Source organism: Cinclus cinclus, chromosome 2 (assembly GCF_963662255.1).
Source record: "Cinclus cinclus chromosome 2, bCinCin1.1, whole genome shotgun sequence".
Lineage (NCBI taxonomy): Eukaryota > Metazoa > Chordata > Aves > Passeriformes > Cinclidae > Cinclus > Cinclus cinclus.
The window spans coordinates 85,248,275-85,276,065 of NC_085047.1; the positions used below are offsets into that span (position 1 = coordinate 85,248,275).

A 27,791-nucleotide genomic window follows, 5' to 3' on the forward strand; every position below is an offset into this window, starting at 1 on the left:
GGCATGCCTTTATGGAAATATCTAGAGGAGAGGTATAATCCATTGAAAACTGAACTGCCATTAGTGTTTCTTGGTGTATGCTAACTATACCTAAATATGGGAGCCTTGTGAAAACAATATATGCTACCTTCTTTCTTTCAGTTGTTTACCACACCCTCCCTACCTTCCCTTTAATTTTTCTTCCTTCCAAGAAAACCAATAAAGCACAATTAAGCAAAGGCTTATTTATGTTGATCTTTTTCATGCTGTTAATCATAGACTGATGGAGCAACTTATGTTGGAAGGGACCTTGAAAGACCATCTGGTCCAGCCTTTTGTGGGAGCCTCAATGAAATAATCTAGTCTGTTTAGCTGTGCCTTCAAAATCTGCAGTGATGAAACCTCTAACCCTGGGGATGTTGTTGCTGTTATTCTTAGTGCAAAAAACTTCTTTCTTGCATTGAGATGAAACCTATCCTTATGCAACTCAAATCCATTGACTCTTTTCTTCTTTGTGCGGCTGCTTGTGAAGAGACAGTGTGTCTTCTTTGTATTTACCTCTCAACTACTGAAACTACAATGAGGTGCCCCTTGAGCCTTCTCTTTCTGAGGGGGAAAATATTTAAACCTTATAGTCTTTTCTCATAGGCCAGATTCTCCATCTCTTTGATCATCTTTGTGGCCCTCCTTTGGACTTGCCTAGTCTGGGCATCGTTTTTGAATTGTGGGGACCAGAACTGGATGCAGTACTCCAGATACTGTGCAATGATGGGCAGAATCAAGTTTGTCAATCTGCTTATCAGGACAGGTGAAAAATATTAGGAGATGAGAACCAAGGGCATTGCCAGTAGAAAAAAAAATAGAGATACAGGACTGGGAAAAGGTATGCCACCTGGAGAATTTCTGATTTAAATCTGGTTAGCAGGCCTACCTGTAGTCAAGCCACCACAGTTTGTGGTAGCTTGTATGTGCAGTATTTTTTTTTTTTTAAGTAACTTCCATTCCTTTCTAATCTGCTAGGCCATCAGAGCTCAAATCTGCACGAAATCATCATTAGCTGTTTGTCATTTCTGTTTCAAGTGATTTCTCCCACTGGGATTGAAGCAGAACCTATTATTGTGCTATTTTTGCCCCACAGCCCTGCAGGAGTACCTAAGTGTCCTGTGCTGAGATCTCCACAGGGAGGAGCAGGTATGTGTTCTGACAAGGCTGTGCTCCCCCACCAGAAGGATGTTGGAGGCTGACGGGCATGTTTTGTGAGCTCTTGCTGTCCTCTGCAGTGGCTTTGGCACTTTATGCTGAAATATTCCCATGATTAAACTCCACAGCATGTGTTTAAGATAGGTTGATCTTTAATTCAGTCATCATGTCTGAGTTGTGCACTTTGTGGGATTTTGAAGTGGTTTTATAGCTTTTTGGGTTGAATTTTAATGATGAGAATATGAAAGCTTTTTGACTGTTATGTACTGTTTTTTTTTGTTATAATCACCATTAGTAACTATATCATAAAACCTCATTTTCATCAAGGTTTCATTCGCATTTCATAAATGCCTCTGGCAACTGCTGGAATGGCATACTGTCTTCATAAAACTCAAGTACCTGCTCTGCTTAATGAGGGTCCATCATCCATGGTGGATTTGAAGCAGGACCAGGCTTTCTGAGGGAGCACAAGGGCTGGTGGAGAGCGATGTCTTCCATGAGGCTGCTGCCACCACAGCTGCTGGAGAAAAGCTGTGTGGTGGTGGTGGTGAAGCAGTGCTCTTGTAAGCTGGGAAGATGTTCTGTACTGCAGACTCTTGTACCACTTATGGAGAGATGATTTTGGCTTGTTTTATGGGAAAAGTCAGTGCAAGTCACTGTGAGATTTGTGGGAGGAAATCATGGTAGACATTGAAAAAGTAGAAGACCCATCTATTTATCTAATTCAGTGCTTATAGTGGCTAATTTTGAAGTTGCAAAGATATTTAAAACATTGGAATTGTTCCCAGTGTAAATAAATGAACAAGGGAAATACCCAAAGATGCACTCAAAGAAATCTTATTGGCATTTTCAACATGCTTGTACTGCAGTAAACATTGAGTCAGTTCAATTTAATCCTTGCATATTTGTTTCCACTTTTTTTAGGAGGACGCCCCCAGGGACAGATGTACTTGGATAACAAAGATTACAGTACAGTTTCTAGACAACAAGAGATGGAGCTGAATCAGACATCATCACATCAAACCAGTTTATCTGCAAAAGTGGCAGCCAAACCAGTGACCAGAAGTTGCAATGAGCTGCAGTTATTGAAAGAGTATCATGGCATGGTAGCGAGTCTTGGAGAGCCACAGACCCTGTGTGAAAAATCAGCAATAGAGGAGGATGGCTGCATTGCTCTGGGGAAGGATTTCACTCCTGTACCTATGCAGGGAAGGTAAGAATAAGAACAAACAGAATGTTTTTTCTCCAAGTCAAAATTAATTTTTATTTCCTTGCAGGACAGATACGTATGTTCATTAAGTGAATATTTCTCCCACTGACACAAAGAAGCAAAACTTTAATGGAACATCAGAGCAGTTGTAATTGCCATGGAGGGGTCATGGATCACCAGATTTCTAAACTAATCTCAGTGTTAATAGCCACCATGGCCCCATTTTGCTGGGTTTTCAAGATCAGACAATTGGCTTTTCTTCTCTACTTGGTGTCAGAAAACACACAGAGATAAAGAAGTTTGCACATCCCACCTTATACCTCTTTCAGAAAAATGCATCATAAAGATGCAGAGAGAATCACTACAGCTGAGGCTGCAAATACTAAAATGGCACAATATAGCATGACTCTGACAGCTGACACACCACATTTCAAGTGGACAAGGACTGTGTGCTCCTCATGCATCCTCTCCCACATCAGGAAAGGTGCAGGGGTATTAATCTTTCCTGTTGCGACAGATACAACATCAGCAATTCTATTTGTAAGCACTTAGAAATAATTTATAGACCCCAAAATATTTCAGGTGGATTTTGAAAGCTTTGAACTAGCAGCAGCCACAGTGAGTGCAAGGCAGCCAGGGTGGACTGTCAACTTTTTCATGTAGTTTTGAGCATCTTTAGAGGTGGCTTGACAGAACCTAAAGTGAGAGAGAAGTGCTGTACCTAATCCAAACTCCTGCAGAGTACAGGCTTGAAGTGCTGCCTGGCGGTGTCTGAAGTGAGCATGGCTTACACTGCAATTGTGAAGTAGAGTGCCAGCAAAATATCCAGGACCCGATGCTGGAGACCTTTGTTGCATGGCTACAAATCAGGAAAATCATGTCACGTGGGAGGTGCAGTCCTGGGGGCTCCCCACAGTTCTGTCTGTACTGGTGACATCTCTGATTTGCTGAGCAGGTCTGACATCTGTCCCATGCCCTTGCATCTCAGTTAGAAGGAAATGTGCTTATCTTGGAAAGAAAGGAAGTTTGGGACATTTTGGTAAGTTCCCTGACCTGAGCAAAGGAGTGCCAGGCTAGCTGGATGAGTTTTGTTGTGCCCCTTACTTACACACATTATATGTATGGCATAGAAACATGCAGCAAACCCAGTCAATGTTTTAAGGTTCATCTGAAAATGTTTCTGACAGAGTGAGAGTTGGAAGTCATTTAGCTATGCCTTCCAAACATTAAAAACTAATCAAATTATCATCTTGACCAAAAAAGCCCTATAAATTCTTCAGAATTTTTTTGAGAATTTGAGGATTTTTTATTTTGACTAAGAATTTTACTGACAGAAACAAATCTTGTAAAAGTTCTTCAGTTCGGTATGTGAAGGGCAAGTTAATGTATTATTCTGAAAGAACATGGCAAATACAACATATATGTGAGGATGGGGGGAAGGCAAGGGAAGAGAAGGGAAAGACTGAGTGCATCTGAAGAGAAGGTTTATCTTTTGTGAATTCACATCTATATCTTGCTATAGCTGTGTTTGCCAGTGCTATTTACTCTCCAGTTTACTATCCTGGCACTTGAACAAAATCCACATTTGTATTCTTATGTACCAGCTTTCACTGTTCTGGCTAAACTTCTTCCTGTTATTTTTCAGTGGATGATATGAATTTGTGTACCAGACATACACAGTTTCTGTGAATCTCTGAACCAGCCTGGCAGTAATCTCTGGTCTCAGGGGCCAGAGATGAAAAATACTGGGTCATGGGGGAGCCTGCCCTCCTGTGAGTACAGGGAGTAACTCCAAGTCTTTTGCTAACACTGTTAGTGTTGAGTAAACTGGAGTCACTGTGAGAGATTTAGGAATAGAGGTACAATTAAATACCCATATCCATGCTCCCTTTCAGAGAAATGTATATCTAATCTTCTATAGCAGTATATTAGGGCTCAGGAAAGGATTTTTCAAAATTTCTTCTTGTTGATCTTTGCATCTTGCTCTTCCGATATTGATTTTTTTTGGCATGAAGATTAAACTTATCAGTCTCTTTTTGGCATGTATTTTAACAAACGTACATCAGGTGCAGTTAAAATACTGATGTAACCTCTATGACCACTCTATATGAGCAATTACCCTTAAATCATTGGGACTACACAACAGAATGCGGTGAAAACATGGATAAACTTTTGCAGAGTTAAAAGTTGTTTGATTATTTTCACTAGAATGAGAATTAGCTTTCAATGTAAATTGTTCTTTTGCTTGCAAAGAAAACTACTGATGGTTTAAAAAAGAGGAGACCAATTTTTTTTCCATGAAGTGATCCACTGAATTGGCACACCTGTATGGTTTGTTTTAATGCATCTACTTAACTTAGATTGCTGAATTATCTTTCAGGATAAGATTCCCAGTTTCTCTAAATTTTTCAAATGTATACGGAGACAAGACTTTCCAAAGAATCTATTTAACAGAACAGGGGATTTAGCTCAGTCTCTAAAATTACCTTTAAGATAGTGTTCTTGGTTTAAGCAGGGCTGTTTACTCTGAGACAGAGATGTCCACCATATTTTGGACTGAGCATTTCCTTTTGACTGCAGCACAGTCCTGCAGGTATTTTTGTGGTCAGTGTACTTCTTGGGCTGCCTGCCTGTCAGAATGCCTTCTCATTTACTTTCCGTGTTGAGGAGTGGTACCTTCTAACTCCAGGTTTTACTTCATTGCCTTAGGTTCCCTTGGTTCTGTGTGAGGAGATCTGGACCATCCATCATGGTCACTCCAATGATCCTGTATTCCCAGAGTGTCCTTCCCCTAGAAATAAGGGGTCCCCTTATTTCCTTCCCCATCTGTCTTCTTGTGAACAACATAGTTTGCTACGCTATTGCTGCAGGCAATGTATGCATGCCTCTCTGAAGTGGACCATAAATAGCTCCAGTAACATCTTGTTCAGTTGGAATGCACCTGGCTTAGGTGTATGTTTACACTGAACTGTGGTGTATTTTGGACTATCAGAAACGCAGCTTTTAAAATACCAAAACATGGCAATGAAGTCTGCATTTTGATTTTTCATTTCTCTCAAATTCCTCAGATTTTAAACAATGGCTTGACCAGGGTCCTTTTCATTACAGTTACATGAAAGTGACCTTTACAGTCAATGGACCTTGGGCCAAACCACCTTCATGAGCTCCTTACCTTGCTGGAAGATTCCACACAGCTTTGTGTCTAAAGACACAGGCTACTCCCTTCCATCATGTCTCTGTATGTAGAGAATGTGGCCCCCCAAAAGGCCCTTTGGTCTCATCATTATTAATGCTATTTGCATGGGAAGAATGTAACAGCATGGTTTTATATGAACCAAATCTGAAATACTCCTTTGTGATCCATGGGAAGAGGGTGAAGTCAACTGTTTTTGTCTTAGGAGTTCATGAGCATCAAAGGTAATCTATAGAAATGAGGTGAATAGTAATTCTTAACTCCATATATTGCATTACTCCACTGAAGTTATACTTGGATGAACTTGGCCCTGGAGTTTTATGGTCATTTAATATTATAGTCCTTAGAAGACTTTTTCTTTATTCTTTGTGCATCCTTAAGAAAATATATCTATAGAACAACAACAACAAAAAATATCTCAATTTCTTTTTAGTCTGCTTGAAAACATGTTTCAGCAAGCAAAACCATTTCTTTCAGCATTTCTTCTGTCCCTCAGTTTTACTTGTGTAATAAAAAGTAAAAACAATCAACCAAATCCACCTCTTCCTGAATCTCTGGTCTCAGGATAAGTAGGCAGATTGGTTTGCAGTGAGAAGGTCAGTAAGTTAAAAGTGTCTATTGAATCCTTGGTTTGCAGCAAAACAGCAGGAAGATTGCAATTTTATTTCTTGTTAGCTGGAGAAACTGGAAGAGGAGAAGGTATTGTATAGTGAAAAGTCAATATGAGAGTGGAATTATGTTTTTAGCCATAAGGGATTATAAATCTCAATTTTGATTTTTAATTATGTTGATGTATTGCTACTTTTAAAAGACATTTATGAGATTTAGAATTAGATGTCAAGAAGACATGTTTGCTAAATAAGTAAAATTTATGTGACAATTTAAAAGCTTCTTTAATTTATTTGACAATTTAAAAGACGGGAAAAGACTAAGGGGAAAAACCCTCAAAAACAATAAACCCACTTTTTTTTTTTTTTGTACATCCTACGGCCAATTTTGATCTTACCCTTAGGATCATTAGAACAAAATCAGATCATCTGTTTAACAGTCAAACAGAGAAAGCATCATTTTCACATCATAATTGCCTGTTTGTGTAGAAACCACTCTGATTTTTGATGTCAATCACACAAACATTAGAGAGGAGTGCAGCACAAATAGATGACTTCACAGCAAACTGCCACCTTGATCATTCTCAAGTGATGGTTATCTTCCTTGCTATCTGAACGATGGCACTTCTGGCTTTCTTATAATTTCTTATCCACAGTGAATATTTCTGTATTTTGATTTCCCATGAGAATCTTCAAATGTTATGACACTGCAGTAAACAAATCATATGGAAGAAGCTTTAAAGTCCGACTTTGCTAATTGATTTAGCTTGGTTCATTTGGTTTTAAATAGACCCTCTCAAACATTTGTTGCTTACATGAAGACATGTGGCTGCAACAAAGCTTATCATGAGCTGTGTAGAGGCATGGAACTGTTGAGACTCTCTTAGCTTAGATTAAAACTCCCTGCTGTTGCCTCTACAATATCATAAAATACCATTCAAAGCCTGAAAAGCTCAAATGCAGCAATAAGCAGCTCTAGCAAAACTTCAGGTTGAATGGTAGGAAGTGTAACAGAAAGACCATATTATGTTCAGTAGGCAAATAAGTTATGGTGGGGTTCTGCTGCCCTATTCTAATTTTCTGTTCTGCATTTCCTGGGAGAAAGGTATCTTTCCATGGTGACAGAAGGAAGACTGAAACGTAGTTGTATGAAGTAACTTTGAGTGTTTGACTTCATTTAAGCAAAAGAAGTGTGTCCAGCAAAAGACTGATTTTGACATAGTTTCTGCTGTTAATGAAACATACAGAAAGAAGTTTCACTCATTGTAAGTTTCTCTGTGTTCAAAGTTGTTTAATTCTTTTGTTGCTTTGTGTTATTCATCATCTCAGTGCTAATTTCTTATAATTATTCACATTATCTTCGATTGGTCATATACTACAATCTCTATTCTGCCATTGACAGACTAAAATCACAGTGTTCCCATGTAGCCACTCAAATGCTTTTTGCTCTGACAGAACATTCTGTAAAAATGAACCCACCATTATTAATTTTGTTTCTGAGTGCTCTGTTGAAAGAATTAGGGGGTATTAATTAACTGCCTCACACTTTCCCAACTGTCAGGCTAAACACTGAGCTTAGCACTCAGTGAAGAAGTTGCAGTGTTCTAACCTCCAAAAGCAAAATGTTTCATTTGAGTGCCTGTGACATTCCACATAGCTGTTGAATTTTGCAAGCAGCTGCTCTTTTCCTAATAGCTAATAATATGGTATTGTGGGGTTTATTTTTATGAGATCTCTAAGGCCAGTTGTGGAAAGATGCAGTCATATAAAAGATGGGACTGGACAGCACTTTCCTCACACAAAACTCCATTTAAACAAGGAAAAGCTTTTAATGTCAGATATTTTTAATTGTAGGATAAAGCCAACAAGGCAGTCAGACTTTGAAAAGAAATGTGTTGCTAAGGACCAGTCACAGTTGAGCAGGAGGGTATGCCTGGTGCTTAAATAGCTGGGGCTGGCATGAGGAGTAGCTGGCCATCTATGATGAAGCAAATAACTCAGACACTCAACATCTCTCCATGAAGATTTTCATTGGAAAATTGGTCTGTATGCTTTGCTCCTGGCTGATGTGTATGTGTGCGGGCGGCAGCTCCAATGTACTGAATTATTTACAGAAATCATAACTTCTCATTAGCAGATGGACAAGTTATACTAATTAATAAGATTTCTGTTTTGTCACAGTTTTTCTGCTATGCAGGTGTGCATAAGTTTTATGTGAAAAGGAACAACTGAGTTTTCATAGAAAGTGACTAGGAAGAAGGAAAAGAAGGCATAGAATATATGTCATGGTCCTGACATATATTACTGCATCAGGTGGACATGCATATAGGCAGCCACTGCAGCACTGTTTTTGGGTGGTAAATGGTCTGCATAACAGCATGGTAAGTTTTTCATGGGCCAAGGCTCTGCAGCTGAAGAGTAGAACAAGACCTGACCTGAAAGTGAAGCCAAAATATTTGAGAAAGGGAATAATGGAGAGAAATCTAGTGTTTGACAGTAAGTTTAGGCCATTGAAATTTAAGATGTGGACCTAAAAGAGCCTGAGGTGGAGCAGGAGCCCATGAACTTTCCAGAGCAGAGGGAGAGGAAAAAAGCATTTGGATTTCATGATCTATTAAAAAAAGAAGTAATGCTAGTAGGAGTTAGTTTATGTATTTTTTTGGTAGGAAATGGATACGCAATTTCTGCTTTGTTCTGAGTAGTATTAAACACACATCTCCCAGTTCTTGGTAAGTGTATGGGTCCACATACATCTGCCAGACACAGTCCATCTGCCAGATTACAAGACAATATTATTTTTTCTTTCAATGTAATTTTAAAAATATGTAATGAAACATCAATTAAAACAGCAACTATTACTCAGGTAGTCTATTTTATATGAATATTTCTTGTTAATCAGCATTGTTTTGTTTATATACTCTTCATTCTTCTTTTCAATGACTATTATTCTGTTGAAAATATAAGGGTCTGAAGGGAGAGGAGAGGAAGGGTTTGCAGTCTTTAGTCTAAGAGCCAGGGTGATGAGCTAAGAGCTTGGTTAACTTAACTCATGCTGAACATTTGACCAAAAAAAATTGTCTCATCCTCTGCCCAGGCTGCTGGGGAGCTGCTCCCAGAGGAGGAGAGGGGACTTTGAGACAGAAGTGGAAGGAGAAGCATTTATATGGACAGATATCAATAAAATGCAGAGGCAGTAGTAGTGGAAAAGATGAATGGAAACTCTTCCATGGAGCCACAAAGTGACACTGGGTGAAGATGAAAGACAGCATGGAATAGAATGTGGGCAGGGTGTACTGAACTATGGATTGAATTAGGTGAAAGCAAGTTAATGCTGTGATTATAAGCTAGACTCTAATGCAATCAGTCCCCAGATATGAAAAAAATCTCAACTGCATCCAAAGCTGCAGGTAACAAGAATATGAATTTACCAGTCCCAAACCCTGAAGCCAGACAGCCAAGATAGCAGCATTCCTTGCTAACCCTGAATATCTTGCACTCATAATTACTTACAGCTTGGTCTTTCAAACAAAAGCAAGGCATATTAACAAGATAAAGACATGGAAGACTATGATTCCTCATAAAATAAAAAAATCTCAACATGCAAGGGGCTACAGAAAGAAATATTTCCTTCTTTTTTTTTTTTTTTTCCATTCATAGTTTACTGTCAGGAACAAATGTTTTAGAGCATAGTTCTGCTGGTGATGGGGATCTTTAAGTCTTCCCCAAACTGTAAATGTCTCTCTCTTTAGAATTAATTAGCATCAGAGTGTTTCGTCCTTTTGTGTTAAAAGCACTGGAAATCATTCCTCAGCTGCAGCAAAAATTTCCCAGATAGCAATGGCCATACAGTAAAGAACTGAAGTTCATGTTAAATTGAATGTAGCTGATGGAAAAATAGATTAATGTAGATGGGAGAAATTAGCCAGTGAAGTTAAAAATAAAAAAAAGGTCACAGTCTGTAGTCTGGCAAATCATACGGCTTTTTAAAAACCTGCTGCACCTAAGAAGCTCAAGTGATTTACTCTCTGAAATACAGCAAAAGCTGATAAATGAGTCACCAAAATGCTTACAGACAGCGACAAAGCAAGCAATTCTCTGCTTGATAGGGGCTAATGGGGCTGCAGTGGCAACCTGCAATAATTGTGCTAATGGACCAGCAGCGGTCAGAGACCACACAGAGCTCTGCCCACAGCAGGTCGGAGCTATGTCAAGGACAGCACCGTGAGCTGGAGCCAGGGCTGGAGTCAGAACTGGATAGGTTCCGAAGTAATGCACTTACTTGTGTTTGCTTTTTTATTTTAATTTTTTTTTCTTTTCATATTTTTATATTATTTATTTTGGACAGGGTGAAATATAAAACAGATTGGCAGTTGCAGCCACTCAGTTTTAAAAAGTGATGCAGAAGCTACAGAGTCAGTAGTGTGGGAAATAGCATCATTTAGAAGAAGCTGTGAAAGGCTGAAGGCTTTACTCACACTTTTTACTGTCTTTTCTGTACTAGTCAGTAAGGACAGTAAACACAGTCCATCTGCCATTGCTCCCTGGTATCCTTGAGCAGAGTCTCTGTAAGGACTGCCTTGCCTGAAGTGGAGCTCTAGCAGTAGGGGAGTATGAAAGCATCTCCCTCAGTTGACCACACTCTGGCAATTACATTGAACTCGTATGTTTGGCAGGGCTTTGCACTTGATATTTGAGGAGGAAATACTATGCTTTTGAGGAATTTACTGTAAGAAGTCTAATCCTGAGTAGGGTAAGTAAATATTTTTCAGTGACTTTTCCTCCCACCCTTGTGGTCTTATAACAATTTATTTTCTCTGCTGCCAAGAAAAAAAAAAAGCAAAAGCAGTTTCAAATACTCCTTTGTATCTAATCTTCCTAGAAGTGATAGGAGCAACTCTACCTCAGCTGGTTCAGCATGTAAATCTCTTACAGTGAAAAGGATGAACCTGAATTTAGTGAATCCATCTGCAAAAAGGAAGAATAAACCCAGAATGAGGGTAACAAGGAATACCCTTCTGTTTTCTCTGATGTGTCTTTAATCATATAAGCTAAAAGAGAAGGGTTATGTTGTAATATTATATAAACATGTAGGAGTTTTTTTTGCATCCTTTTTTTTTGCATCCATTGGGGGTGTATGTCTTCTTTTCCAGTCTGATCTGTGCTATGTATGTTTGGCCTCCCAGTGCTTTTCAGTGAAAGCTAATGAGAAAAAAAAATGCTCTACAAAATGGTGCAATGAAACAAATGTATTTTAGACATTATTTTCAGGTCACATCTGCTTGGCATATGTGCCCAAACATAAGAACTGTAAGAAGTAGTCATGTTTCAGAGTGAAAATTTTGAACATCAATGTTTAGAAAGCTATTGTTTTTGATCATAAATAAAATGACAACAAGCACTCCTTACAAACCTGTTCCTAGTTGAATGGAAATATTGAAGAGGATTATATAGCCAGAAATATTACAATTTGCATATTTTGACAGAAGACAGACTGTCCTTAGCAGAAGAGAATCATAGATTGTCATAAGGATTTGTATGTATGGACATTGTACTAATCACAGTTTTGGATCTACTTTTCTGTTGACAAAAGTTGACACTGTTGTCATTAGACCTGTCATGCTTTCCTTCAGCTGTAAATTTGATGTTTGTGAGGCAGAACACACAAGAACTCTACATCAAAAGCAGTGAACAAATATACCAATCTATTTGCAATTTGGAGGACAACTGATCATTTAATTTTTTTGATATGCCGCTCCAAAATGTCTTAGGCTCAAGGAGATAGGTTGGAGAACAGAGAATTCTGGCTCTTCATACTTCCTAAACTCTATATGAACCTGAGAAGATTCAGGTTATACATGTAATACTTTGAGATTGTCTACATTAAGTATTGACCCTGGCTTCCTTATATGTAATCTAATTTATTTACTTGGATGCAACATTAATCATCAGGATCCCACCTGTGCAGCATCTGTATCTCTTCAGGAATGAGGTCTTCATGGTGATATGGTCTGTATCACATTTAAGCTTCATTAACCATAAAGTTGCAAGTAGGACCATATTTTTTTCTCATTGTGGTTACAGCATTTGGTTATTGACCAAAATAAATTAACATATAAACAGGCATAATACGTCAGAGGTGAGACTGTAGCCATACTTCTTGTGATGAATAAAACATGTTGATAGAGTCCATCTTTTCTAATCAATGCAGTCATCACGAAATACCTGGAAACTGTTTAGAGATGTGAGTTCCTGCGTCTTTGATCCTTCCCTTGACTCTGAGTGTATCAGCTTGCCATACTTGATTTGTGATGGGTAGTTACAACAATTTCCCCATGGTGTGCTACTGCTGAGTAGAAATCATCACGGAGGGTTGTGTCTCTATTTGAGCACAGGTATATGATAAATTTATCAGATGTATGCATACAGCTGATAGTGCACAGTAAAGGAAAAGGTTTAAGAGCTGAATGCTCTGATGTTGGTCAGCAGTTTGTATCCCCAAAAAGTGGACTTTATCAGAAACACAAATACCAAGTCTGGTGGAAGAATCTGTTTTAAGTGTAGTAAAAAGCTGGTCTGAGGCTTTCCTTATTTTTTTTTATAATTTTTTAGCCTCTGTTGTTCAATTTATTTCTCCATTATGTTTGTTTACAATTATGATAAGAGTAATTAATTCAGTACATATGATTTTTATAAATGTTTTCTACTTAGGGAAGACAACGCTTCTGGAATCAGACTTTATTGTAAAAGAATGTAGTAATGAGAAATTAAATTCATGCTGTTGTTCTTGTAAGCAATCTCCTTCATGATTAATTATCTGTCATACTTTTACACTGGACTTTTTCTCTTCTAGGAAACTTTGCATAGCTCTATTTGTTATAAACTCTTGGCTCAGTAGTATTCTTGAGCTTTTATTTAAGAGACAACCTCATGCTTTTAATTGTTTTAGTTATTAGTTTAGAATTAGATTACTTATTCAGGGAAGCATCCTAACTCTTTCTTCCCCTGAAGAGATTCCACTTTAAATTTTTTATATAGTGAATTTTTAATAAGTTATGGTAAAAACTGTTAATGTTCTTGCATAATAGATATGCTTCCATATTCACCTCTTCAATTCTGACCAAATCTTTCCCGTGGAAGTGAGGAATACTGCTTTCTGTTTTCATAGAAAGAGCTCCCCAACTGATAGTTGTGTGCTCTATATAGCATGGCATAACATATGGAAGACGAAGCATTATACTAGTTCATATTTAAAATGTATCCCTTTTATTAATCTTTTCAATACAAGGCTAAATAATAGTTTCCAGTCAGATGTAGTGCTTATTTTAAGTGTTTGCAGCCTAAACAGGGTGAGTGTGGTCTTTGACTTTCTCAGGCTCTTGCAGGATGTTTCTTTTGGTGTCCTTTGCATTTGGGATTGAAATGTTGCTTATGGCTGAACACTAGGGCCCACCACAAAGTCTTCCTTTTTGTTTTTTTTTTTTTAATTTCAGGTGTAAACACCATTAGGAAATGCCAGAAAATGTGCTCAGAGTGCAGGTCTGGTGCTTGATGGCAGGAAGGTATCACCTGCAGGTAATGGGAAGCAGCCGTGTTCTGTAGGTGAAAACTGCAGTCATTGTCAGCCACCAGCTCTGACTAATGTCTGAGGAGTCATCAGCCCACCAGTGGGAGCAACTGGAGTCTCCCACATCTCTTGCTTTCATATCCTTCTCTTGCTGTACCTCTCCAGAGGGCCAGTTTGACCAACTCAAACTATTCTATGATTCTCATATTTGATGTAGAAAATGCTAATGATTTTTAAGTCTGAGTGGTGAGAGAAGAACGGTGAACACAAGTGGTGTCCAGCTTACCAGATCCTTGCCTGCACACAGTACAAATTTAGAGTGGCCTTTTCGTCCTGTGAACAGGCCTACCCACAACTGGTTAATGAGCTGACCTGGTGATTAGCCTCTTGGTAATGTTGCTGAATTGCTCAGTAGGGGTGGATTGAACTCCATTCTAGCATGTGGGTATAACCAAAGTTTCTAGCTATTTGTTCAGGAAGAAACACTCAAAGTGCAACCTGACACCAGGTTTTGAAATGTGTTACATTTTGATTTGTTTCCTATTTACACATTGTCCCAATTACCTGGTACTTGCAGGGCTGAGGAGCACCAAGAATGATGCTAAGATGGTTTTCCAGCACTGCAGACTTCCTTTATCAGCAGGGGGTCTTTGGGCCTTCCTAGGTTTTGGTTGCAGGTGATCTTTTATCTTTGGATTAAGTGGATGACCAAATTGCACCTCCCGCATCTCTGCAGAAGTATGAGGGGCACAGAGGGGTTTGCACTAGGCTCCCTATGGAAGGATGACTTTAATTTTTATAAACCATGCTCTTTTCTAAATAATGTTTTTACAACTTTTCTTTCTAGAGCTTTCAGCCTTCAAGATTCCTTTATGCCCTAATTAGCTTTATTGTTTATATTACTCTCATTCTCTAATTAGAGTAATCACATCATGGGGGAGTTGAAGCTTTTCTGCTTTTTCTCTAATTATTTTTGTTTTGTCAAGCCTGGCTCTTTCCTGCTGCTTATTCTTGTCCGTGTGTTTTTATTCTCTACAAATTGTTGTTGTAGTGTACTAATTGTTTTTACTTTATATGAAGACCTTTTCCATTTTTACTGTCTTAGTCATTCTTGGCCATCTGTTCAGGTCCACAGTTCCATTTAAAAGTGACAGGACCTATACCACCAAGTGGGTATAACAAAGTGTAAGAAGAAAGTGAAGGTGATATCAGAGGGAGGGTGGTGTTTTTAATTAGCATTCTGGATTCTTCAGCTCAGGTTCTGTCACATAAGCCACCTTGGACCTGACCTTTATACTCCATATCTTGTTGCCATTTCTGTGACTGCTTTGCCCTTCAACACTTTTTGAAGACTGGTTATTCACAGCAGTGGTGAAGAGCTGCTGAGGTGTGGATTGTCAGTGAATATACATATACCTCTGTAACATAAAGTAATGTTGGTGTCAACCTCTAACAATTAGAAGAAAATTGAAGTTTTTATAGAAAATGTCTGGTTACTAGTCTTAGAATTTACACATTCTAGGAGGAAAAGAACAAAAGGAAGCACAGAAAGGTTAATGGTGTGCACAGGGTGAGGCAAAATCAGAACAGCATATATTATATATAATTTGAAGCCTTTTTTTCCTGTGGAAAAACTGACACTGTTGTGTTTAAGAGTAGAAACAGCTAAATGGTCTTTTCATGAGTAAAATTTCTGGACAAACACATTCAAGGTCCACCATCAGAAATGTTATAAAAATGGCCCAATTTGGATGCAGACTTTGAGTATAGTGGGATGCTGGGATTAGCCAGGAGTCTCAGCAATGCTTAGTGAGCACGCATTTAAAGTCCTGATAGTGTTCTTGCTATCCCTATGGGTTCCATTTTGTAAAAGCTCCAGGTAGGCTTTTACATTGAAAGCCACAATGAGATTAGAAGAGCACTTGCTTCAAAATACCAGTTTCTCCACTTAGACTTTCTTTGGTGTGAATGATATTCTCCTGTTTAAAAAATGAAGCACTTTGATAGCTACAGAGTATGCAATCACCTCTTCACAGATGAGGTGACAGTGCAATGTAGCACCTGACTTGTAATCTGCCCAACATTTGACCTGAGGTACTAGGTAATTGAATCTCTCTAAATCATTCACTTTCTTAAGTTGAGACTAAAAATATGTGGCTTAAAGAAGAGTTTGAACGAGCGCTGTGGCCACTCAAGGCTGAAATAACCATATCCAACTGCTCTGCACTCAGCACATCTTCTGACTGAAAACACTACTGAACAAACAAGCAAAAGCAGTACTTGGAGGTTTTAATTTTACAAAGCCAAAGTTCAGACACAGCTCTACAAATTGCAAGAAACTTCACTGTCTTCCATCATGTTATAAAGTCAAATACACAAATCCTTCTTTTTGGGATGTCCTTATATTTAGAAGATTGAATAACCAGTCACTGCTGTCTATTTATTTAGAAGTCTATGATTTTATAATTTCTTTCCTCTCACAGTCCAGCAACAGTGGAAGAAATTTTTGGTTTCCTCTAAGTGGGTTTCCTCTGGGTATATTGAGATCTGCATTTTGACTCTATGTCTAGCACATTTCTTCAAGATTTTCTGGTGGTGGGACGCCACAGTTTTGAATTGAATAAACCTGAATATGCCTGAATAATGTTGATTTTGATTGAAAATGTTCTTAAAGAGCCTGGTCATGGGAAGTTGTTCTAAAATGGCTCAATTATTTAGTCTGCCCCAAAGCCAGGCCTCTGTGATTGTGATTGGTTGTCTTCAGCTGCTTCTTAAGTTTTGGGGATTTATAATTTAGCAAAAAGCTGCTTCACAATGCTAAGATGCAATATGGCAAGAAGTAGCTTACACTCTGTTTAATTACCTGCCACACCAGGACCATGGCTTGACAGAAATCATTTGGAAGGTATTGTGCTGCAGAAATGAAGTGCTTGTATTCAGATTTTCTTCCCTAATACCAAGACTACTGAGGTTACTGTAGAGATTAGTGGATTTTTAGATGGTGATCCATGTCTCAAATAACATTTATGAGAAATAAATTCTTCTATTATCTTGTATTTTATGATGTATGTTAGTGTAAACTTATGATTCCCCTGTGAGAATAAGGAAGTAACTACCATGACAAGTTCAAACTTAATGAATGAAAACACTAATTTAGGTCAACACCATTCTTAAAGAACATCTAACTAATTAGATGGACTTGTAGCAAAAAGTTCTGTAGATCTGTAGTGAATCATTTTACTACTGACTTACTATTCTGTTTTTTTACTCCCTCCAAAGATATCACTTCAATTTTTCAAAATTATTCAGCTCGAGATCAAAAAACACTGTTTTTACAGAGAAGACACCACTACTGAAGGTTTCCTCAGAGGAAAATGGGTGAGTTACTTTCATTTTTCTCAAATTATTTTTTCCTAAGTTCTCTTCTATTTAATTGCATGTGGTTCTTTCTTATATCCTAACACCAAACCTGCTGGGAAATAAAGTGAATAGCAGCAGCTGTAAGTAGAGGATTACTCTGGAGGACCTTGGTAGCAGGGAAGGGCCTGAGAAAAGGGAAGGGAAGGATGAAAGGTATGAGGTCAGGGTGATTAGAGAGCCCTAAGCATAGACAGCTGCAGGTTCTGTGCTCTTATTTCCTCTATGTGCTGTTGCATAAAGTGCACTGAAAAACACAGCAGAACTATAGGGAAGGTCCTGATGACAGAGCTCACACATCAAATCCTGAAGTACATCTGCCTGGCCTATCAGAGAACTGGGGCTCTCAGGTGCACCTAAATGTCATGGACTCTTTGCTCTTGCTCCCCTGTCTGCCCAGCTGTGTCACCAAGGGGAGCTTGGTCTGTACTGAATAAGTCTCTTTGTATGAAATTTTCCAAAAAATATCTCAGAGTCAATGTAAGGTTCTGCAAGGTCAGTTGCATCTGCTACCTATGGAAATAAAACAGTGTTTTGTTTTTTGTTTGCTGAAAATATGACAGGTTGCAGTGTATGGCTCTTCATAATCCAGATTTTACCACAGATGATGATTCATGGGACAACAGCTCTGCAGAATTTGAGCAAAGGTTTCAACTGGAAAGTGAAATGACTAGTTTTCCCAGATCTGCTTCTTCTGAGAAATATGAAATCTTGGACAATCTTCATGTGAAGTTCAATTTATCAAAGATGAGGTCTGAATTCAAATTTTTTTTTTTAATTTCTGCATGTATTTTTTTCATGCATAGATGTACAGAAAATTATTTATTTATGTAAATTAATAAAATAGGACTCCATATTTAGACTGTATCTTGCCATTGATAGTTTGAAATTGGTTGCAGACTCTCTATAAGGATCAATAACCCCTTGTTTTGACAAGAATAAATTATAGAAATTATTCTAAATTTGTAATCAAACATCTTCTATATTACTTTTAACATTTCTTTGAAACCATTTTTAAAGGCCCTGTGGTTGATTCCACAGAATTTGTTTCTTCGGTGTTTTGTTGCTTCACTTTATTTAAAATATGTGTGTAAAAATTCCTCTGTAGTCATTACAGTAGCTTTTCACATATACACAAAGCAAAATATAACTGAGCATTTTTCCATCTTGGACAAGATTAATAAATTCTCTTTACCCCAAAGTAGTCTTTTACATCGTTTAGGCATGGGAGAAATTGAATCTGTTAATATATTAACAGATAGCAGTATTATAATAAGACCTTATCTTTGAATTTTCTCAGGCTATGCGGGGGCTATAACAAGCAAAACCTTTAATTTTAGATATTAATTCCCTCTTTCCCTTCCAGAGGTGCAATGCTTTTTCTAGTTTGTTTTGGTGTCTGTAGATAGCTCTGCAGGGTTTTCATGGAGCCCGGCACTGCAAGTCCACATCTCCTTGTTGATCTGCCGCGCCTTTCCAGCAGAATGTCAGCGCATCTTTTCTCAATTTGCATGTTGTCTTAGCTCATCACTTCACAGTTGTTTTCTTCTCATTGTGCATATGGTATTGTGCTCTGCTGCTGAACAAATGGAGCAGGAGAATTCTAATGACTGCAATTAGTGCAATGTGAGCACATGTGAGGAAGTTTGTCAGGTGCTTTTCTTCACATTTTTGGTAGATTTCCCTGGTATTTGATGGAACAAAGGTATTTATTAGGAGTGTGAAATCCATTTCTTCCAGTACAGCATAGGTTTATAATCTGGGAGGAACATGTTTTTCTGGCAGAATTTTCCTTGGAATATTTTCACTGCTATAGTGCAAGCTGTACATATGGGATCGGCTCCTTGGCTGTTGTAAATCAGCATAACACTGCTGAGATAGCAAATGAAGCTAAACTGCCCAACAGCATATGCAGATCAGTTCAAAAACCATTTGGGTTAGAAGAGGGGGTGAAATTCTTCATAGATTTATACTCCATGCTTTTCCAGCTGAAGTGAGATAAGATTGTACTGGAGGCATATATCAGCATAGGATTTGGCACAGGGCTTGAACTTGCATTGCTGGGCCAGATTAGCACTGTAGGAAGAGACAGATTGCAGACCATGGGTGAGTCAAAAGCTGATCATGTCTCAAATGTAAGCTGTTAGAAATGCTGCTTCCCTAATGCAAAATGCCATGAAAACAAACAGATGGGAGGAAAAGACCCTTCTAAAATCTGTACTTATTAAAACCATTTCCAAACCCTTTTTAAATGATATTTTGCCAGCTCCTTTGGATGAGTTTCTGTTATTTACAAACAGGTGGTTATTAATCTGTAGATGCTTAATTAACATTTTATTTCACTTGTGTCTTAAAATCAAGGGTTTTTTAATAATAACTTTAAGTATTACTATAAATTATAAATTGTAAGGCCAAAGTGCAAACAAAAATATAAAGTACATTAAAATTAAACCACTATGGGTTATGCTTTATTAATTCATAACATAGTAAATTCTCAAAATTCCAGAATAAAACTGTAATGTAGAGATGGGCAGAATTGTCAAAGATAGAGGATCTATGACTAAGCTAAGTATTTTCCATAAATCACATAATACCAGAAGTTGTCAGTGATGAAGTGCTGATAATGGCTTGTGTCATCATTCCTTTCTTTTAATGCCTGTATTACCTTCTTCCTCTCTCTGCCATCTTGCTTTTCAGTTGAGCAGGGCTGCTTGAAATTTCTAGAGGAAGCCACCTAACTGTCTTTCTTCTCTTCTTCCCCTGCCTTCTCTAGATTTTCATGCTGTGCAAAGTTTGGGTAAAGTTGTTACCACTTGTATTTAATAGAGGACCGTAGTCCCTTTGTACTAGTTTGTGACAACACATTTTTATTAGCTGCTATTTTTTATCAGAAGCTGCTTTGAAAATTTCAAAGCAGGGGGGAAACTTTGGAAAACAATGTTTTTTAAAAAATGAGTCTCCAGTCATTTATGGTTTTTTTTTGTCAAAGAATTGATTTATGGACAATTTCCACTGTGATTAAAAATTATTTCTAATATTCTTCAGACTATTCTGCTTTAATATTTTGTCCTATAGGATCTGTCAACACAGCTTTTTATTGCACTCTTCCTTTTTCAGCTAATTGTCCTTGTAACTTGAAATGTTTTCCTTCTTGCTTGTCATCAGGTTTAAATCAAGCCTTGCATTTGTCATTCCGTCAGAAAAACAAGGTTTGAATATTTATTTTTGAAAAAAACAGAATAAGAATATTGATGCTTTCAAAATGAAAATATGTAATGAGGTCAAATCAACAGAAAGGCTTCTGTAAATTAAGGCAGCAGTATAGCATTGATGGGCAGTTAGAAATTTTTTAGTTGAGTTGTCTTTTGAGCAAGATTTAAAAAATGATAATTTATAATGCTAAATCTTAGGATTTCTTTCTCAAGTCAATGCATTTCAACATCCACATTTAAATTTAGACTTATTCTTGCCTAACCCACTCAGTAGTAAGCTTGGACAATTCAGAATATTTTATGGCATCTCATTTCCAGAACAGGGCATTCCTTCAGCAAGCACAGATGTGTAAGGAAAAAAAAAATTAGTTTTGTTAGTAGATTTATGCTCATGAAGTATATTTGGTTTTAAAAGATATTTTTCAACTTGGAAGATTCTTAGAGCAAACTCCTTTTTCTAATACTTTTCAGGGTGTGTATTGTAAATCCAGTTTTGAGGAAGTCATTTATGACACCATCTGTTTATGCAACAAGCTGTGCTTTCAGCACAGCCATGCTACCTCCCTGTGATGGCAATACCCCTTTACCTCTCTGGGAGAGACAAGAATAAGTTTGAGGGGATCTGAGTCTGTCATGGGCCAGCAGCAGTAGTGGAAAAGTGCTTCCAGGATCCAGCACCAGCTCATTCTGCAGCCTTCCCTTCGATTTTCCAAGTGGCAAGTCCTCTTTCCTGTGCATTGAGATCCATCTGGCAGCAGAGCTGGTGCAGGAGCCCTGATAGTCACCAAGGCTTCCCAAGCCCCTGCTGACCTTGCTTTGTGGTGTCTGTACTCTGATGTGGTGTACTATCACCCATATGTGCTTACCATGATGTTTCTGCAATGTCAGAGCTGTTAAGAGTATAGAAAAGGCTGTTTTTAAACTATCCAGGTAGTAAATACATGTTTCCTTGTGTTTCAGATGCTGTCTAAAATTCCTGAAAGTTGCAGGCCTCTTTATCTTTGTAGTTGTCTGCTCTGTAAGTATTGAATTTGTAGTCTTTCTTTGGCCTCCATTTCTTTAAAATTAGTTCAAAACGAGCTCTGATATTTTCTTTTAGCACATAGAAAATGTATAGAGGCAAAAAATTACGATACTGTGCAGGGCTTCATGCCTAATCGGACTCCTACTTAGTGCACTAGTTACCTCTCAGGACAATGGGGTTGGGTAAGAAACCCAGTTGGAGGAAGAGGGAGCTTAAACCCAAATTTGTAGGTCCCTTAAGGATGCTTGTTGAATTTAGGATGGATCTTTTGATCCTGACAGTTGAGGAATGCTCACAGGGAAAGCTGTGCTAGGGAGGATGCTGCAGCAGTGGCAGCACTTCACAGTGTCAAAGGCAGAAGGTGATGGAGAGGTTGGCATCTCCTTCGGGCTGCCCTCCCTTAACAAAATCTTCAAAATCAGCAAAATCTTGGACTGACAGTGTAGACAAAAATTACAAAAAGTTGGAGTTTATTTTTTTAGCAGCTGTGCTGTGAGGAACTCCTTTTTGGGTAGCAGGACTTCTGTGCTGGAAAGAAAATAGATGACACTCTCCATTTCCTCAGATATAGGGGTTGTTTTCCAGACAGATCCTAAAGATTACAACTTTGTCCAAAGAGACCTCTCAAAAAAGTGCATAAAATAAGTGACTTTGGCAGTAAATTAACAGGAGGAATATTACCCTTGTTGAGTATCCCAGAGATGCTTTTCAACAGTGGTGGAATTATACCTAAATAACTGAAACAATCTCACAACTGAGTGTGCCATTTGAAAGAGTCTTTTAAAAGTATTTGAGATAAGTTTAGCAGGTATTTTGCAGTTTTTGTGTTACTAATTCATGTTTATTTTTTTATCCTTGTCCTAGATTTTATTTGGCATTTATCCAGATCAAGGTATGCCCTGGCAGATGTTGGCTGTATCACCTCTGGAAAGTTTCTGTATCCTTCTTTCATTGCAATAAAACTGATCTGAAGTTTCATTGATAAGGTAGTTGAAAGGGTGTTTATTTTCTGTCTTTTACCCTGAGAGGACTGGGTGTCTTCAGAGCCTTGGCTGCATTTAGACTTGTCCTTTGACACAGGCTCAAGTGCTCCCTCTCTAAGTTGTATTGAATGACACCTGTGTCAGGCCAAGCAACTGTTTAGAAGAACAAGCAATAGAACAACCCCAAATAAAAATTATTAATCATAGGTAAATACAGATCTGAATGTGAAAAATCTTTGAGGGATGAACATTCAGTTAGTAAACAAACAAAAATTTTTGCACACTAATTACATTTCTTCTTCCCACTGTATTTCTAGTTTAATCAGTCTAGTCTGAAATCTGCTTGACTCTTATTTGACTAGTGTTAAAAGAAGATGCACCTATAGATGCATTTCACAAGCTCCTGCAAAGTGCCTTGTTTTGAAAAGGTGCGGTAGGTTTTCATTTTTGAGATGTTTTATTCTTCTATATAACTGATCAGTTCCATAGCTTTGGGCAGGGAGAGTCCATTTTAAATATATTTAATTATTATCATTCTCACTGTCACCAATAATGACACTATATAATACACTAATTAGTAGGGAAATGAGGAAAAAAATGTTAGTGCTTTAGGGAAATTTATAATTAAAAGTTGAGATTGCTTTTTGGAGGGAAGCAAATGGACTTCTAGTAGGACAAATGACAACTTCAACTGTACATTCCCATCAATATCCTGTTCACATCAGTGTTTTTGGTCCTTCTTGAAAATGCTGTTGAAAGTTCCTATGGTGTTGTGTTGAACAGCACCATGGCTGTCACAGCCTTATCTGCCAAATGAGGATGAATTGAAAGTGAGTCTTTAAGTTCAAGTTCTAGTCAACTGTCATAGCATAAATTGAGGATTTCCTGTCTTTTCAGGCTTGGGTTGGACCCATAGCTATTGCACTGCACACATTAACTCAGCAACCAAATATTCTCTTTGTTTCAGGGAACTGCAGTTGGGACCGGGATTTTAGACAAACATCCTGTATTTCACATTTTACCTATCATGTCAGGACACTCTAAGACAAACAGCTGTCAGACAGTCAGAATATAGCATTTCTGTTTCTTACTTGACAAACCTAAAGCTAAAGCTTTTTACTTTGTGTAATGTGTCTTGAAAACTGAACATTCAATCTGCTGTCTGATGTCACTGAGCCGGGGAAAAGTGAGAGGTGAGCAATCCAGCAAAGCTATGCTTCCTTTTCAAGGTGATGTAGTAATTCAAGCAGAAGAGTCAAGGAGAAAGACTGCATTTCTAAAAGAGTTTTGGAAAAGGCACCAGCAATCTTGAATGTGTTCTTACTGTCGCTATCAGTCTCAATTTGTACAGCAGTAAGTTCATGTAGTTGCCTTCCACTTGGTTGCATATTGAAGAAAGTATTCCACTTCTGTGCCAGGCCTAGGTTATGTTAACCATTCAGAAAGCAGTGATCAGACATCAGAAGATGCAGCTTGTGCTGGCTGACAGACTGCAGCACTCCCAGTGGACACTACCTGCTACTCTCTGAATGACTATAAGAATTTAATGGTAGGTTTGCAGGTGTGTTGCAGTAGTTCTCATCACAAAGCCCTTGGAGGTTATCATATGAGACTTTGGGTGGAAAATAAGTAGCTTTTGCTCCTATGATGCCAAATTATGCAAATGAGCACACTTCACCTCTTGCTTCTGCTTCAAAAGCTGTTTAGAAGTGTTGAATAGGTACTAACCACTATATAGTTATTTATTTTCTAATTTTTTGAACTCCTTCCTCCCAGTTCTGTTTCTTTCCAGAAGTGCCCAAGCACACTGATATGTTATGAATGTGTGCTCACATATACAATGTATCTTCATACATTAGAAAAGTAAAAAAAAAGTGTGAAATATTTTTAAAAGACAAATAGAGAATTTAATTATTTTGGACTTCATGTCCTTTGTCATCCTGGTATCACCTGGGTATTTTTGGTTTTTCTGCCACTGCCCATGAGATCTCAGGTTTGCTCAGGCAGGACTTTCCTTCTCTGGTGCTGGGAGAGGCCTTAATTAGCTGGTGTGGAGGTGACCTGCTTTTCAGATGACATCTCTGTTTGTGTTGCTATACCTTTATCTCTGGTTTGGTTTTACTCTAGCTGTTTTTCCTTCTCATTGCCTTCTTTGTTATTAGCTCAAGTGTATCTCCCATTGCTTTGTCCACCCCCATGGGTAAAAACCTGGCACGGAACACTGAGGTGTGCTGGCTGCAGATTCTGGAAACATCATCTTGCCTCCTGTGAATTAATAGAGGCTTTATGAGTCTGTAATTTTGTGTGTAATTTTTTTTTATTGTTGTTTGTTTGTTTGTTTTTAATACTGATTTCTCCACAGACACCAGACATAAATTCAGCGATTTTAGGATAGTTTTACAAAACATTGGTAATGTCTCTCTTTGAACACAAACACTTGGGATTTATCGGTTTTTAAAATCTAACAGTCAGCTCTATAATACCAGAAAAAGTAAGTTTGTACTGAAGCCTGACTAGAGGACCCTTTCTGCAGGAAGCAAGATTCAATATCAGTGTTGATGTAAAATGTGTGAAGCATTTTCAGATCTTTTGTTCAAAGGCTGTGTGTTAAGGGGAGAACATCTTTAATTATTAAGATGATAGAAGAAGAGATATAGAGTCTGAATAAATTCCAGCATTTCATTGTTTAATTACATGTATCTAAAACATGAATATTCTTATTTTTTCTTAACACTTTGGCTATTCAGACCTTCAGGAAATGTATCTCCATTAAATGGGTGATCAAAGAGTGAATGAGAAACATTATTGTTCTTTTCCAAAACTTACTTACATTTTCAAACTTGAAAAATTTTCTGAAGTGCTAAATATACTTTGTGTTCATTCCTTTGTTTCTAATAACCACTGCCCTGATCTAAGCAAATTTTAAACTTTTGACCAGCAATGGGGAATGGACAACTGAAGCAAGGCTAGACACTAACTTTTTGACTTGAACTAGGCTTTATAAAATTAAAAAGTAATTTGGATTCATCCTGCTTTTAAGGAATTATGCAATCATAATGTATGCTTATTTCACAGTAATTTAAAGAATGTCTGTGTCCCTGATACAATGCTTTCTTTCTTTCTTTCACTGTATCTCATACAGTTATAGCTATTTCTACACTTGTCAACATTAGAAATATTTTCTTTTTACAAAAATTGGTTAATCTTCCGCTGATTTCTGTACAATGGATCTCACACCTACCTCGCTGAAGTGTGAGTTTCCATCTTTACTCTGTCCCTGACAACTGCTTCAGTAACAACCTTTTCTTCTCTCTCAACATTTTTACTTGTGCCCATTCATGTTATAGGTGAGGGAATGTTAGATCAGTGTGGGCAAAGCAATTTAATTTTCCTTTTCTCGACTGATTGTCAGAAATTACCTGGGGAGTGGACTGTGAATTCTTCCTGAGTCTGGCTAAGGATCTTGCATTTTTGTAAATATATTTAAAAGTCTTTCAGTCCTGATCTGATTGTCTGAATATTTAGGTGATTGAAATCTCCCCAGTAAAATTTTTGGAGCAAAGGATGACATTTTGAAAATTAAATATTTTCACAGCACCCACTGTGAAGAGTTTCTTGCTCACTTGCTCCTTACATTCAAAATAAAACTCAATAAAAATAAATAACCTGAAGTCACACCTGAATGGGTATCTGCTTACTCCATATCAGACAAAAACAGAGATATAAAAATTGACTAGACAGGGGCCATTTTCATGGATGTACCTCCATTCCCTCCATGAGAGATTTTGTCACTTCCAATCCAAGATTAAGGTCTAAAATTCAGAAAGTAGATGTATCTCAATAGTAAAAATATGTTGAATTTTAAATCATAGGGTAGATTTCTCTTTTCTTTGGATTCAGTGGAACTATTTAGGACAATTCCACACATGAATGAGGAATCTCTAAGAGAACCAGACTTTAGACCCCTTATTATCAAATTTCTTTCTAATATTGTATGAGTTTGAATGATTTCTGCATAAATTTGCATTATTGATGCTATTGTTAATCATGAAGCAAGGGAAGGTCACTAGAAAACTTGCAATCATGCCATGACCATTAGTAACATGGAAAACTACATTTCCCACTTCTTGAACAATATATATACAAATATATTTAGAATATATAGGATATATATAGAACCGTATATATATAATTATATAGAAAGAAGGACTGTAAGACAAAGAATATTGTTCTATTTTAGCAGAATTTTCAGCTTCCTTGAAGGTTCTTCTCTAGGGAGCATAAATTAATGTAATTAATTACAAAACCTCTCTAATCCCTTTAATTCTTTTTCCCCTTTGAATATTTTTAAATTTTGTTACTCTAATTCTCTACTGGCAGACTCTCCTCCATAATTTTTCCTTGCAGAAAGCATTTGAAAATAGTTTCTGGTTTTGATGTTGTTTGAAACGTACTAAGCATTTAGGCCTGCAGGCAATGTTCAAGCTGTTAAATAGATGGATGAAGACCAGGACCACATGCAGAGGCAGCTGAGAAGCAGAATCTCAAGGCACAATTGATAAAATGCTGCAGAAATTAGTTTGTTACAGAACTTCTCAAACTAATGGAGCAGAGAGAAAGGATGTATCCACTGCAGACAATATTGGAACTGGATCACTGGCACTCAAAAAAGGGGGAAAGTTGAAAGTTTATAGAGCATTCATCAGATGGGGAAACCAATAGGGACAGAAGTGTGTAGTTCAACTTGTTATACTGTCAAGGGATGATGTAGAAAAAAACCTCATCATCTACAAACAGGGATAGGAAATTAAAAAAAAAAAAAAAGCAGAAATACTAATGGAGAAATAGCACCAGTTAAGAACAACATGCAAAAATGGATGCTAAGACCCAGGGAAAAGGCCTTTTTAAAATGGTAATATCCTAGAGAAACTAGCATAAGTTACCTGGTCATAAATCAGGATGAATGGTGTATAACTGCCTCAGAAACTTGCTGAAAAACAATCCATAGACATAACATTCTCAAGGTGCATTTTACAATATACAGAATAGGATATACAAGTAGATTTTAAAGAAAGCATAAAGTCAGCCATCTGCATGCAAATACAACAGAATCTTTGTCAAACAGGACTTTTTGTCTGCTTCTGTACACATTGAAATAATCATGTGATGCAGGGTAGAGCAGGGACTCAGTATTTTGGGGACTGACTCAGCCACTCCTGAGTTAGTCATCCTAGGCTCTCTTTGTAGTTAAAAAAGAGAATGGATGTTCCTCATGAGTAATTATTCTCATCTACATGTAGTGGTCCAAAATGAAGCAATGAATTCCATCTCACAAGGACTTTTATGGAAGCTATCATCGGATGCAGATGTCCAAAGTACAGGGGCATGAACTGTGGTGAAT

General features: G+C 37.7%; 1 protein-coding gene across 1 annotated transcript in view; it reads left to right on the forward strand.

Moving 5' to 3' along the window:
• The first annotated feature begins 2,105 nt into the window (after positions 1 to 2,105).
• The window catches only part of OCA2 (OCA2 melanosomal transmembrane protein), a 151,472-nt gene continuing 125,786 nt past the window's right edge, over positions 2,106 to 27,791 (forward strand). Inside the window, exons 1-5 of the mRNA XM_062515019.1 lie at positions 2,106 to 2,392; positions 17,034 to 17,132; positions 17,735 to 17,923; positions 21,344 to 21,401; positions 22,272 to 22,344. Of these exons, the coding sequence (XP_062371003.1) occupies positions 2,124 to 2,392; positions 17,034 to 17,132; positions 17,735 to 17,923; positions 21,344 to 21,401; positions 22,272 to 22,344 (688 nt within the window). The 5' untranslated portion in view covers positions 2,106 to 2,123. The remainder of the gene's footprint in view (positions 2,393 to 17,033; positions 17,133 to 17,734; positions 17,924 to 21,343; positions 21,402 to 22,271; positions 22,345 to 27,791) is intronic.